A 12,351-nucleotide genomic window follows, 5' to 3' on the forward strand; every position below is an offset into this window, starting at 1 on the left:
GAGTACACGGGGATCTCTAGTTTTCCTTATGAACAAAAGATTCCATTTTAGCAAACCATTTTACTCACTTTTGCCTAGTCCTTTTATAAGAAAGACCAAATTATATTACTTATTTTCCTATGGGGTTAATTCCGTAAAAGATCTAGGATAACCTTTGAAAGAACTGCCCCTTATTCTCTTCTTGTCTGAAATAAATTGAAACATTAATGGACATAATGGTGAAGGTGATTAATATGCTAGTTTGGGTGGTTTTAGGATGGGAGATAAATTGAAATGTTAATGGGCATAATAGTGGAGGTGATCAATATGCTAATTTGGGTGGTTTTAGGATGGGATGTAAGTTCATATTTGGTTTGGTTCTAGGAAAGGAAATGCAATGGAAACAAGTAGGAAGATGGAAGGGTAACGCTAATATCATTGATTATAATTTTTTTTGGTAAGAAGAAAGGTTTTACCAGGCCAGTTTCCCATACTGATCAACCCACTCCAAGTTAGCAGGCTAGATAATTTGGGGATTAGGCAATTTGGGATTAAGAGGTAAGGAGATCCTCTTCCCCAAAATGTTCCCAGTGGGGATTGAAATAAACCTTTAATCCCGTTTAAAAGATGTTCTCCTACTCATTAGGCCAAGCTTAGCTTGGTAAGCGAACAATTAGTGATATAAATGCTTAATTGACCTCATTTCCAGAACTTAAAAATAATATACCAAACATGTATGTTGGTAATCAACATGGTTACTAGAAAATACGACCGGGCCGGTTCAGTGATTGGTCCAGGTTAGAAACCGTACTAGTGGGTTAACCATGCTTGATTAAGTTAGGCCAGTTCCATTTAAGTTTGTAGCGTTCCACCATCAGTCCAGTCACTCACCCTTCTTGGTGGGCTGATCCATGCTGTGTTAGTATCAGGTTGGACTATGTGAGCCCATAACAAGAATCAAAGTCTATATAAAGAGTAATGGCTGAGTTCTTGGCCTAACCATCTACTATTCTACTGGACACTATGCTGAAAGTTTTCAAATTATAATTTATAAATTACGGAGTAAATTGTTTTGGGAGCTTAAATGGCTTGTTTGTTTGTTTGGTTTTTTTTTTTTTTTTTTTTTACTTAGTGAAAGGGTTTTCTCATATGGGCCTTTCATTAAGTAATTATTGAATTGATCACCAAGATAGGAAAAGGCCCAATAAGGAAAAAAATCCAATAACCCATGCCAAATGTTATAAATGGCTGAAATGCTAAGATTTTAGTAATTCAGAGATTTTCACTTTCCGTTTATGTTTACGGTGGTTTCATGAAATTCTTCGTATTTTGTTGTTGATAGCGAATTGTTTTTATTATGTATTTTATAAATCAAGGCTCAAATGTGATTGTTTCTAATTAGAATCACCAAGTTAGAATACTATTGAATTCACACAATTTGTGTGTTGATTGCGCATGCTTAGCACAAACGAAAGATTGAACTTGCCTTCTCAACAAACCACAAATCAAATCTCTTAAGGTGATTGTTTGTAAACTAAATCATAAACCAAATTAGAATATGATCAAGTTTATGATTTAAATATGTAATCAACAATTAATACTCCGTATTATTTTACAAATTTTAATGACACAAACTCAATTTAGCGTATTGTGCACCAAGTTAAGCTTGGTTTAATGGAAAAAATTGTACCTTTCAACCTTGAGTTAAGGGATCATTCCCATTAGGAACACTTTAAGGGTGGAAATCCCTTACTTTTCACCCTCACTTTCAAATATTTAATCTACAAATATTGAAAAAAAATCGTAAACATTAAGGTATGGTCAGAGTCGAGTGCTAAAAAAACAAGAGGCCATATGAATAATGCCCATAAAACACCAACATTTCCACCTTCCAATTGGTGAACATGACAAAGTCATAGAAAAATTAAACACTTCCAACTTCCTAAGAGAAAAGTAGACAAATAGAAATTGATCATATCGAATCAATTCAAGGTGCCAAAATGAAGAGTTTTAATGACAACAAAAATTACCAAAACACACACTTGTCAATTATCATACTTCCAAATTTCTCTCTCCTCCGTCTTTTCTTAATCCCAGCTCTCTTTTACACCTCATATCTTCCCTCTCCTTTCTCTTTCCTCGCCATCTCTGTCGTGGACTAGTACTACTGCACTACTATTCTTCCAAGAAATGTCCAAACCCCATTAAAACCCTCTAATCAATACAACCCACAATAAATTCTTGCTAATTTTGTACATTTCCATTTCAATTTTGCAATTTGCTTCTGAAATTGAATGGCTATATCACTATCTTCATCGTTGTCATCGTCTCCAGCTTTCTCGTTTCTGCAATCAAAACCCCAAATCACAAACAATTTCTTGTCAATTTTATCTAATTACCCTCTAAACTGCTCTAATTTATGTCTAAGAATCAAAAGGAAGGCAATTAAAGGGAGTAAAATTTCTGGGTATTTGCAGAATTTGCATAAAAGGGGTAATAATGGTGGTTTTAATGGTGGATTATCGGTGTATATGTGCTCAACGACGCCGTTTATTGGATTTGGAAGGAGAGTTGGATTGCATAGAAGATTAGGAAATGTTTCTTTGTTATCATTTGGAGGTGATACTAGTAATCAGATATCAAGTGATGATTCTAAGGATGGTGTTTCTCAGAATTTGTCGGCAATTCTTCCATTTGTGGTTGTTGCCACCGCAGTCGTCGCCCTCGCTCAACCAGCCTCTTTTACTTGGTATATACTCTATTCTTAAAAACCAATTCTTAATTTACTGTATTTTTTTCAACTCAACTTAGAATTATTTTGTTTGAGAATAACTGATGATGTTATGAGAGCGCGGTAAAAAATTGTGTGTAACGGGTGTATTGTATATAACAGGTTTAGTTGCACTCGTTATATACATGGCCTACTATTTTTGTTGGGTGTGGAATGAATATACTTGTAGTTGATTTGTGTGGATGCCAACTAACTTGATTAAAGTACGAGTATTGGGGTGATATCCTAGAATCGGATCGTGCTTACATCATTTGTTTGTACTAGTAGCAGGGTGAAATCTAGTGAGTTCTAGAATGCTCTGGATCTCTATGGGGGCTGATTAGGTTTCTTTGCATGCTGCTTTTAGCAGTTACAGATGATGTCATTAAAAAATTTAATAATTTTGTGTACTTATTTGTTCTTTTTGTTAAGAGTTTATTTGTAAATAATTATATAGTTTATTTGTAAAGGTTATTCCTTACCTGTCAAGAGGGAAATTCTTTGGTGACATAACATTAATAAATATGGTAGTACTATAGTTGACTAGGGGTAAATTCAAGTTTCTCTCTGAGATGAATCTGTGAATATATCTCCTCTCACAATCTAATCATTTTATTTTATTTTTTAAATGATAAAAGTAAAATAATAGAGAGGCAATAAATCCATCCATAAAGTTGTGAGAGGAGATAAACTAGAATTGTTAATCCCTGAGATTAACTGGGGCTCCCTCGTTGACTAGTTATTCTAAGTTGTGTTTTTCGGTCCATGCCAGTTCTGCCTTTAAAAAGTACTACAAATGCTATAATAATGTGATCATGTAAGCAATTATGTTTTGCCTACTCAATATCAGGTACCCAGTATTAGTTTAACTCGTATAATGACGTATTGACGTTCTTTGATCATGTGTAAGGATGAGTTAGGTTGGTCTTATTATTACCATATCAGAGTACCTTAAAGAAAAATAAAAAAGCAGTTTTATACAATTTTATACTCCATAATTCCTTCTAAGTTTAAGGATGTGTTTGGTTTGTACACTGTGTAGTGGTTTGTACACTGGAGTAGGCTTTCCCTTTTAGGTCACACTTTTATTGGGAGTAGTATGCTAAGGGGGTAACGAAGAAAATTAGAGAGAATGATAATGAAATTAGATGGTGGTCTATAGGATAGATTCTGTAATGAGTTATAATTAAATGAAGAAGAGAAGGAAGGGAAACTATAACCCTCATTTTAAGTGTTGAACATTACCTTAGTGTGGTGGTGGGTAACAATTACCCCCAAAATAGGGGTATTAATTTCCTCGTTCCTCCCTCCTGTTTATATAATCAATATCTGATTATCTTGTTCCTTCTACATTCACCTTTATCTACCTCCAATATCTTTATTTTTCTTCCATTACCCCTTAATACACTACCCTTAATCCAAGCATGCCCTTTAATTAAGGAATGACATATTTATGAATTTTGAAATCAATTCGTGTTTGTAATAAATTTTCATAGGAAATAATTTTAGTTGAAAGTATCTTTCTCCTAGCCTAACACAACCTCAGCTCATGCATATTGTACTTTTTTTTAAAGTGTGCGTGAGATGCGAGGGACAAGGCTCATAGAACTATAGCTCACAGAACATCTTGAGGCTTCAGACATGTTCTGGAGTCCTGGACAGTGAAATTTTATTTTTGAGTCCTATTGTTCCTTTGATATGATATGATGCATTTTTACTTCGCAAAAAAAATTCATTAGAATTGTAGCTGATACTAAAATTGATTTGAATGACTACAATTTTAAATAAGTGAATGTGAGTTTTGCTTCACCTACTGCATGCCTTCACTTCTCACCCATACACTTTGAAACCTCTATTGCTAAGCCTTTTCTCAGATGGAAGAAGCATATTAATTGCACTTTGTTAAACTAAGAAAACTTTCATGTTTTTTCTAAAATGTGTGATTGTCTGTGAGGCCTTTAAGTGGTTAATATTGTTCATAGAATCATAGGAATCAATCCAATGGGCTTGAGCATAGTTGAAAATTATCTCTTTACTTTTCCTATGGCCTGAAAAAATAATGTCTCACTTCAGTGATCGGTACATTTTGAGGCAGAGCATAGGGATGGAAAATGTTAAATGAAAGTACTATAGAAAGGGTAAAATAGCTGAGGTTGTCCTGAACTAGAAAGAGCGCATTCAGTCTTAGGTGAAGAGCAAATCATTGCTTAGGTTTTGTGTGAGAAAAAAAAAATGGAAAAAGGGCTTGTTTTGGCTAAAAAGTCATTGCTGTACAATCCTGATAAAACAGTTTTTCTATTAAACGCAGGGTATCAAAAGAATTATATGCCCCTGCACTCGGTGGGATCATGCTGTCTATCGGAATCAGATTATCTATAGATGATTTTGCTCTTGCTTTTCAAAGGTAGGTACTTAAAACACTTCCCATAGCCCTTTGGCCTCATATTCACTAGTATTTAAAGCCTTACTTATACAGTTGAGTTTCTATACCTGCAGGCCTTTGCCTCTTACTCTTGGGTTTTTGGCCCAATACGTGGTAAAACCAGTCCTTGGTGTATTAATTGCTCAAGCATTTGGGGTATCACCTATGTTCTATGCAGGCTTTGTCCTCACAGCATGTGTGTCAGGTGCTCAACTATCTAGCTATGCCACCTTCTTGAGCAAAGGGGACGTGGCATTGAGCATTTTGTTGACTAGCTCCTCAACCATTGCATCAGTTATCTTTACTCCTCTTTTGACACGCCTTCTTATTGGGTCCGTTGTTCCTGTTGATCCTGTTGCTATGTCTAAGTCTATACTGCAGGTACTGAGTTTTCCATAAAAAGGTTCATGCTATAATTGGGTTATGTGTATTACTCAATTAACTTGATTTTAGACTTGTGCTTTTTCTTAGGTAGTTCTTGTTCCTATCAGTCTTGGTCTATTGCTGAATACCTATGCCAAAGCAGTTGTCAACCGTCTTCAACCAGTGATGCCCATTGTAGCTATGGCTTGCACTTCATTGTGTATTGGTAGTCCCCTTGCAATAAATTGTAGTCGGATTCTTTCTGCTGAAGGTTTTCGTTTGATTGCCCCAGTGTTGGCATTTCATGCTGCGTCTTTCACATTAGGGTATTGGCTCTCCAAACTACCAAATCTGAGGTAATTAAAGATACAAAATCATATTCTTCTGCTTGCCAAATATTTGGTTGATTAGTAGAGTTATAAACAGTATTTTGCTCATGTGCCAACCCCTGCACTATTGTTATTGATTGTGTAATTATTACAATTAGTAATTCTACTATGTTGTGCCTACTTGTTTAGATCTTTAATAGAAAATGCGGGTTAGTTTTCTGCCATTTCTAGCCTGATTGACACATGACACTGTCATTTTGATGCAGCATATATTGTTTGACACGTATACATGTCCAATAATTGTCAAATTCAGCTGTTTTATGCAGTGCACTACTTTTATGGCTCAAATTGAAGTCTTCATATCCACATCAGAGCGTCCAACATTGCACATGGGTATTTTTGTTATTTGAAAATTTCCCAGTAATAAAAATTTGCTTCAATCAATTATTGGTAACAAATGGATACATCAAAGAATAGTTTCTATGTGTTTCCCCTCTCCTTAACCTATCAATCACGGAACAAACCCATGATGATTATATTAGTTTGAAACTTAAAGAAAGCTCACCAAATATGCAATTCTTATACTGAGAAATCCTATTTATAGTGCAAATAACTGAACAGATTACAGTCATTAAACTTATGGTTGCTAGATCTTTACGTACTTTCTTTGAGATTTTGCTTTGTCGTAGTTAATATCATCAATGGATTTTTGCTGAATGTATTGATTGATTCGCTTGTGGGTTTATGGAAATTTTTAATATCCTCATTTGTATCTTGAAACTTGATATATTTTCTCATCTATTGAGTTAATCTACTTTCAAACTTTGTAGTGATTAGCTAATAGTCTTGGTGCTATTTAGACCTGAATAAACCAATACATGTCTGAAAATTTTGCAGGCAGGAGGAAGAAGTTTCCAGGACAATCTCACTGTGCACGGGGATGCAAAGTTCGACCCTAGCTGGGCTTCTTGCTACCCAGTTTCTTGGTAGTAGTCAAGCCGTTCCATCCGCATGTTCTGTAGTTGCTATGGCTATCATGGGTCTTAGCCTTGCCTCCTTTTGGGGCAATGGCCTACGGATCAGAGGCCTACAAAGCTCAATTACTCCCTGGTTTGAGTCAAAGGTTAAGGCTTCTTGATGCTACATTAGTGAAGTTTGCCAACGTTCATAGGCCTTAAAGAAGAATGATGGTCAGTTCTTCAGCTGATTACCTTTTTCTGATGGCTAAAAGGTGAAGCAACAGCACTTTAACTGCTATGATATGAACATATAGTGCAAGGCTATGGAAGTTCCCCAAATCTAATGCCAAAGACTTCTATAACGTGCTTTGGTATGTCAAGCTAGTCTACATCGTTGGTGTTAACATCTTTATTTCTCTATGCTTGGGATGTATAGTTAATAAATGTGCTAGATAGCTTGTATAGATCAAAATATGTTTGTAGTTACACGTGTAGTGAAGCAGGAATTATAAAATGTCTCTAATAGTAAAATGTGAGAAGAAAGTCAGGGTGAGTAAATAAAACCTGTCTTTTAAATTCTCAAGTGATTACCACTTAAGTTCATCTAGTTTCTGTCTTTTCGCGTTCTTCTTAATAGGGGTTTTGCTTGTAGCTACAAAGTGATAACCCAGAAAATATTGGTCATGTTGCGAGTATATTTGCCTTGGGAATTCGCTGATGCGGTGTTTTCTTTTGAGTATTACTTGAGAAAAAGAATGCAAAATAATTAGGAAGCTGTTGGCAATACCACAAAAGCCCACAATAGGACTTGGTGCGTTTACCATGTCAGGGAAGGAGCAGCTAGCCAAATTGCTTGATAGTATGTGACTTTTTGCCTCAGAGCTTCAGCTAGTATTCTTCAAGGCACTTGAACTTCAAAGTTAGATCAGTCCCAGAGCTGCTAGCTTAGCGCCGAGCTAAGGCACACTCTGCTTGCTGATTGATCGATAGCTTGGACTTACAAGGTAGAAAACTTGAGGATGTAAAGCCATACGATCCATTTATAGCATACGAAATCTATGTGACATCATTTGATATTCTAATGGCACTTCTAGAGCCAATTGTTCCAATTGTTTTGGAGGCTAGGTGTTTTGGGGAGAAGGGAGAAAGATTGAATTTTGTATTTGAGCTATTTTTGCATTAGAAATATTTTTAACTAACTATTCTCTCCGTTTCATATTAATTGACACATTTTGACTTTTTTCAATTCATTTACGAACTTTGACTCTTGCTTTTGAGTAATGTATGAAAAACAATTAATAGTGTAATATATATGTTTTTAAATGGACATTAATGTGAATTTTAATATTGTTAACTTTTTAAATTATTTTTATTAATGTTTAATTATATATAACATATCAAATTTGTGCATTGACAACATTCATCAAAAAAAAAAAAAAATCAAGCATACATGTGTGTCAAATTTGAATGTGTCACAACACCTAAAAAAACGATTTTGACACACTATTTGTGATCTAGAGCATTGTATTCCGTGCCAAAATTAATTAAAAACGTGCTCAAATCAATTTCAACATACACTCTTCTTCCTTGCTAGAATACTCATTAGAGTAATATTTATCATCTTGTCCGTCCTTTAATGTTAAAAGAGTTTCAATAAAAATAAAGAACATAGATGATTCATTCAATCACTTTTTGTTGGAAGTGCTTTATCCAATATTCCCAATCACTAAAGCTAGTTTATAATCTCCTTACGTAGTATGGTGTTAAGTGATGCTACGCCATTATAACGAAAATAACAAGGATGGTGGTTGTCATAATGAATGACATTTGCCTTTCTAGATGTCCTAGAAAGGTGTGCATGTTTATATTTTATATGCCCTACAAAATCAATGTGTCTTTTAACCCCAATGAAATTTCCAAAGATTTAAACATTTTGTGGGACGTCTACTAAATTATGAATTGTCCCACTTCTTGTCTTCTTGCATTTACTTCGTTTATTCGAATAAGTTTGCTCATGTGCATGCTTCAAATCATTATTATCTAGTACTTGTGTTTTGTTTTTCAACTTTTCTCTTCAATTTTGATGAGATGAGTACTATTAGAGTTAGTTGATGGTTTAGATGTGAGCTATTTATGCGTGGATTCATTGATGTCGTGTTTGATCCGTGTAGGGTTTGTGTTGTTCATAAAGGCATGTTTATTAACGATCAGATTGTTTGGTGATTAAAGATAGGTTGTGCGAATTTATGTATATCTGAAGAAGGGATTGTATATTTGTATGTACAATAAAAGATTAAATCTAGAGCCTTCAATCTATAATCTAATGATTATATGTTTTTGATTTTAAGATTGTGATGTTGATTGTAATATTGTAATGTTGTCCAATTTTGTTTTGAGTTAATAATCATCTTTGAAGTAGTTATTTTATTTTATTTTATTTTTCAAATTTATCTACATTGTAGAAATGTTTTGGCTATGCATATATTTTGTACATTGTGTTCCACGTTGTGGTGAAAATTCACTCAATTATCATATATGAAGTCATTTTATCTTTAAGGTAATAAGTAAAATTCGATTTACTATTTTGGGATGTTTGAAAGTATCTTTAGATAATAATGCTTTTTTTTACACTTAAGATATATAATCCTTTAAGAGTTGGAAATATATGATTGTTGATTCTTCTATTAGCTACTAGCTAGAGCAAAATGGTTAAGAAAGGAGAAAAAAGTGTATTAGACACACAACCACTACCCTTAATGTGATGTGCAGAATAGTTATAATTAAGACATAACTTGTTTTTAATGCGTGAACACGGTTTAGAGATGAAGTGATGAATGGGTTTAATTTCAAACTCAAATTTGTAGTAACAATCCTTCAACATTTCCATAAAAAATGCACAATAATCTCCTGACACATTAACTGACTAAACTAACTTTCAACTAGAAAGCTAGAATTTGGTTTTGCTAGCTAGACAAAAAATGCAAATTAAAAAAAATTATAAGTTTATATTATCATCGATTTTGAAGTATGCAAATTTTAAGAATCAAATATAGTTTCTAATATCATACTCGCTAGCTTTATGAAGTTTAGAACTCTATGACAATTCATATGTTGGTTGATATAGTGAGATGGTTTAACAAATACTTATTATTTGCAACTCTAAAGGATTCATGTATCATTTTTCGAAAATCATCGGTCCTTATTTATACCTTCTACTATTTGAGTACCAAAAACACATTGGTGTGCAAACTACGGAACTATTCCATCGGATGTAGCATGTACTTGATCTTTCCAGCAATATATATAAAGAAAATTACTCCCTCTGTTCTCATAATCTAATCTTATTACATATACAGTAGGTTGGTAAATATTGAAAAAATCACTTTTAAATGGAGATAAAGGGAGTAATAGTTGCCATACGGAATAGTAATAATGTAGTTGATGTTCCTTTCAGAATGTATGATATACTCTACGCAACCTAGTCTATCTTTATAGGGATGGATGTTTGTGTACAGTTTACTCAAAATATCCGTGCGGATGATATGGAAGCTAGAAAACGACATTAAATTTTCAAGATAATTAAAGAAGCCTTTAATTATCTTAGCAGTTTAATCTCCTAGCCTTATAAGATTTTGATTATTTATTTTCAACGATGAAATTGTTCATATTAGTATCATATATACTAACCATAGTATCCATTCAATAAATCCTACGTATGTACTACTTGGAATAATGTAGGATGAACCGACGAATGATGTATAAAGGCGCTCGTCTTTACTTCAGTTCAGATTCTCCTCCCCATCTACCGCCTGCTCCTGGCTAGCTAATGCACCAAATTACAGTATTCGAACTAGAAACATGTACAAAACTATGGATTAAACGTGTTAATTTGGTGTAACTCCCATACAACCCCTAAGATATAGTGTTATCAGTATATACCTATGATATAATTAAACTTTGAGTGTTTAAATTGACAATAACAATTTATTTTTTTTATCAAAATAGCAAAAAAGATTATTAAGTCACATGTTTTTGTTTTTGAAATCTATAACTAATGACAAAATCTAATTATAAACCAAAAGAAGAATGAGACAATCTTTGTTTCCTCTCTTAATCACCTAAATACAGCTACAATAATTAGTTCATGTTGCCAGGCATGAATTGTCCATTTTACATAATTAAAGTGCTACATGGTCCTTAATTATTCTTATTCTAATCTTGTTATCTTAACTTTTTTCTCTGGATGCTTGAGTATCAAGCTACATATTTATGATGATTCGATTACAATATTAGCTAGCTGGATTTGATTAATGCAGGATTAGAAGCATTATTATTATTATTATTATTATTATTATTATTATTATTATTATTATTATTATTATTATTATTATTATTATTATTATTATTATTATTATTATTATTATTATTATTATTATTATTATTATTATTATTATTATTATTATTATTATTATTATTGTTATTAGTTAGATCACCAACATAACAATAAGATCTTTCTTATACTCTTGTTATATTATTATTGTATGTTTATTTTAAGGGATCTTTAGACTTGTAGAAACACAATATATGGATTCAAATTAATTCTAATCAAGTTCAAGCTAATTTTAGCAAGATTCCTTCTACTATACAAGCAATAAGCGTACGATCAAGACTGTTTTGTCCACGATACCTTCATCATACCACAAATTAAAAGCTCCAATATAGGGAATCATAGATAAATTTTTTGATGTTCAATTGAAGATAATTTTGATTTCTAATTTTTGTGAATGAAATATTATAAATTGTCCATTTTATAAATTGTGACTAACATCAATGCGAGTCACAAATTATGTTGAGAGCAATCTATTCTAAACTAAAAAAAGTACATCGTACAAAGGCTATATGGTTAAAAGTATCCCTACCAATTTAGTGAATGAAAATGATTTAAATGGTAAAACAAGTTCAAAAATTCATCAAAAGATGTGGTGTTACCGTGTTACGGAGTTTTAAGGCTATATTTATGATCTTAAAACCAAACTTAAATTAATTATCTTCCATTAGTAATTTCAAGGGAAAAAAAAGGCTCAAATAATCAAATATATTGAAATCCGATCTAGAAATAAACCAAGGAACACAATCAATAATTAAACTTATGTTCCTTATTATCTTTTTTTTTTTTTTTTTTTTTTTTTTTTGACAGGACGTTCCTTATTATCTTCAAATCTCATTCATGTATCAATAAGTACAGAAGTACTTACATCAAAATCTCTTTTACCAACATCAATAGTTTCTAATATAAGAAACTTAGATTATTATAAGTATTTTTCTTATTTGTCCGATTTTGTTCAAGACTTTTAATTATTGAATAACTCAAGAACAATGATAGAGTATGTTTTATAATCTATCAAGCAACAATATAGGAAATACAAGGAAAAACAAAAAAAAAAAAAAAAAAAAAAAATCATTTATAATTTTCTTCATAAAACAAAAATTAAGTTAAAAAACAAAAATCACCAAGTCTTTTACCTCTAA

General features: G+C 32.6%; 1 protein-coding gene across 1 annotated transcript; it reads left to right on the forward strand.

Moving 5' to 3' along the window:
* The first annotated feature begins 1,943 nt into the window (after window positions 1–1,943).
* Window positions 1,944–7,425, forward strand: LOC110727554 (probable sodium/metabolite cotransporter BASS3, chloroplastic). Its single transcript, XM_021907120.1, has 5 exons — window positions 1,944–2,728; window positions 5,058–5,153; window positions 5,246–5,552; window positions 5,643–5,890; window positions 6,761–7,425. Exons 1-5 carry the CDS (start codon window positions 2,274–2,276, stop codon window positions 6,999–7,001), a joined length of 1,347 nt encoding a protein of 448 aa, XP_021762812.1. The 5' UTR covers window positions 1,944–2,273; the 3' UTR covers window positions 7,002–7,425.
* Window positions 7,426–12,351: the final 4,926 nt, after the last annotated feature.

Source organism: Chenopodium quinoa, unplaced genomic scaffold, assembly GCF_001683475.1.
Source record: "Chenopodium quinoa cultivar QQ74 unplaced genomic scaffold, ASM168347v1, whole genome shotgun sequence".
Classification (NCBI taxonomy): Eukaryota; Viridiplantae; Streptophyta; class Magnoliopsida; order Caryophyllales; family Amaranthaceae; genus Chenopodium; species Chenopodium quinoa.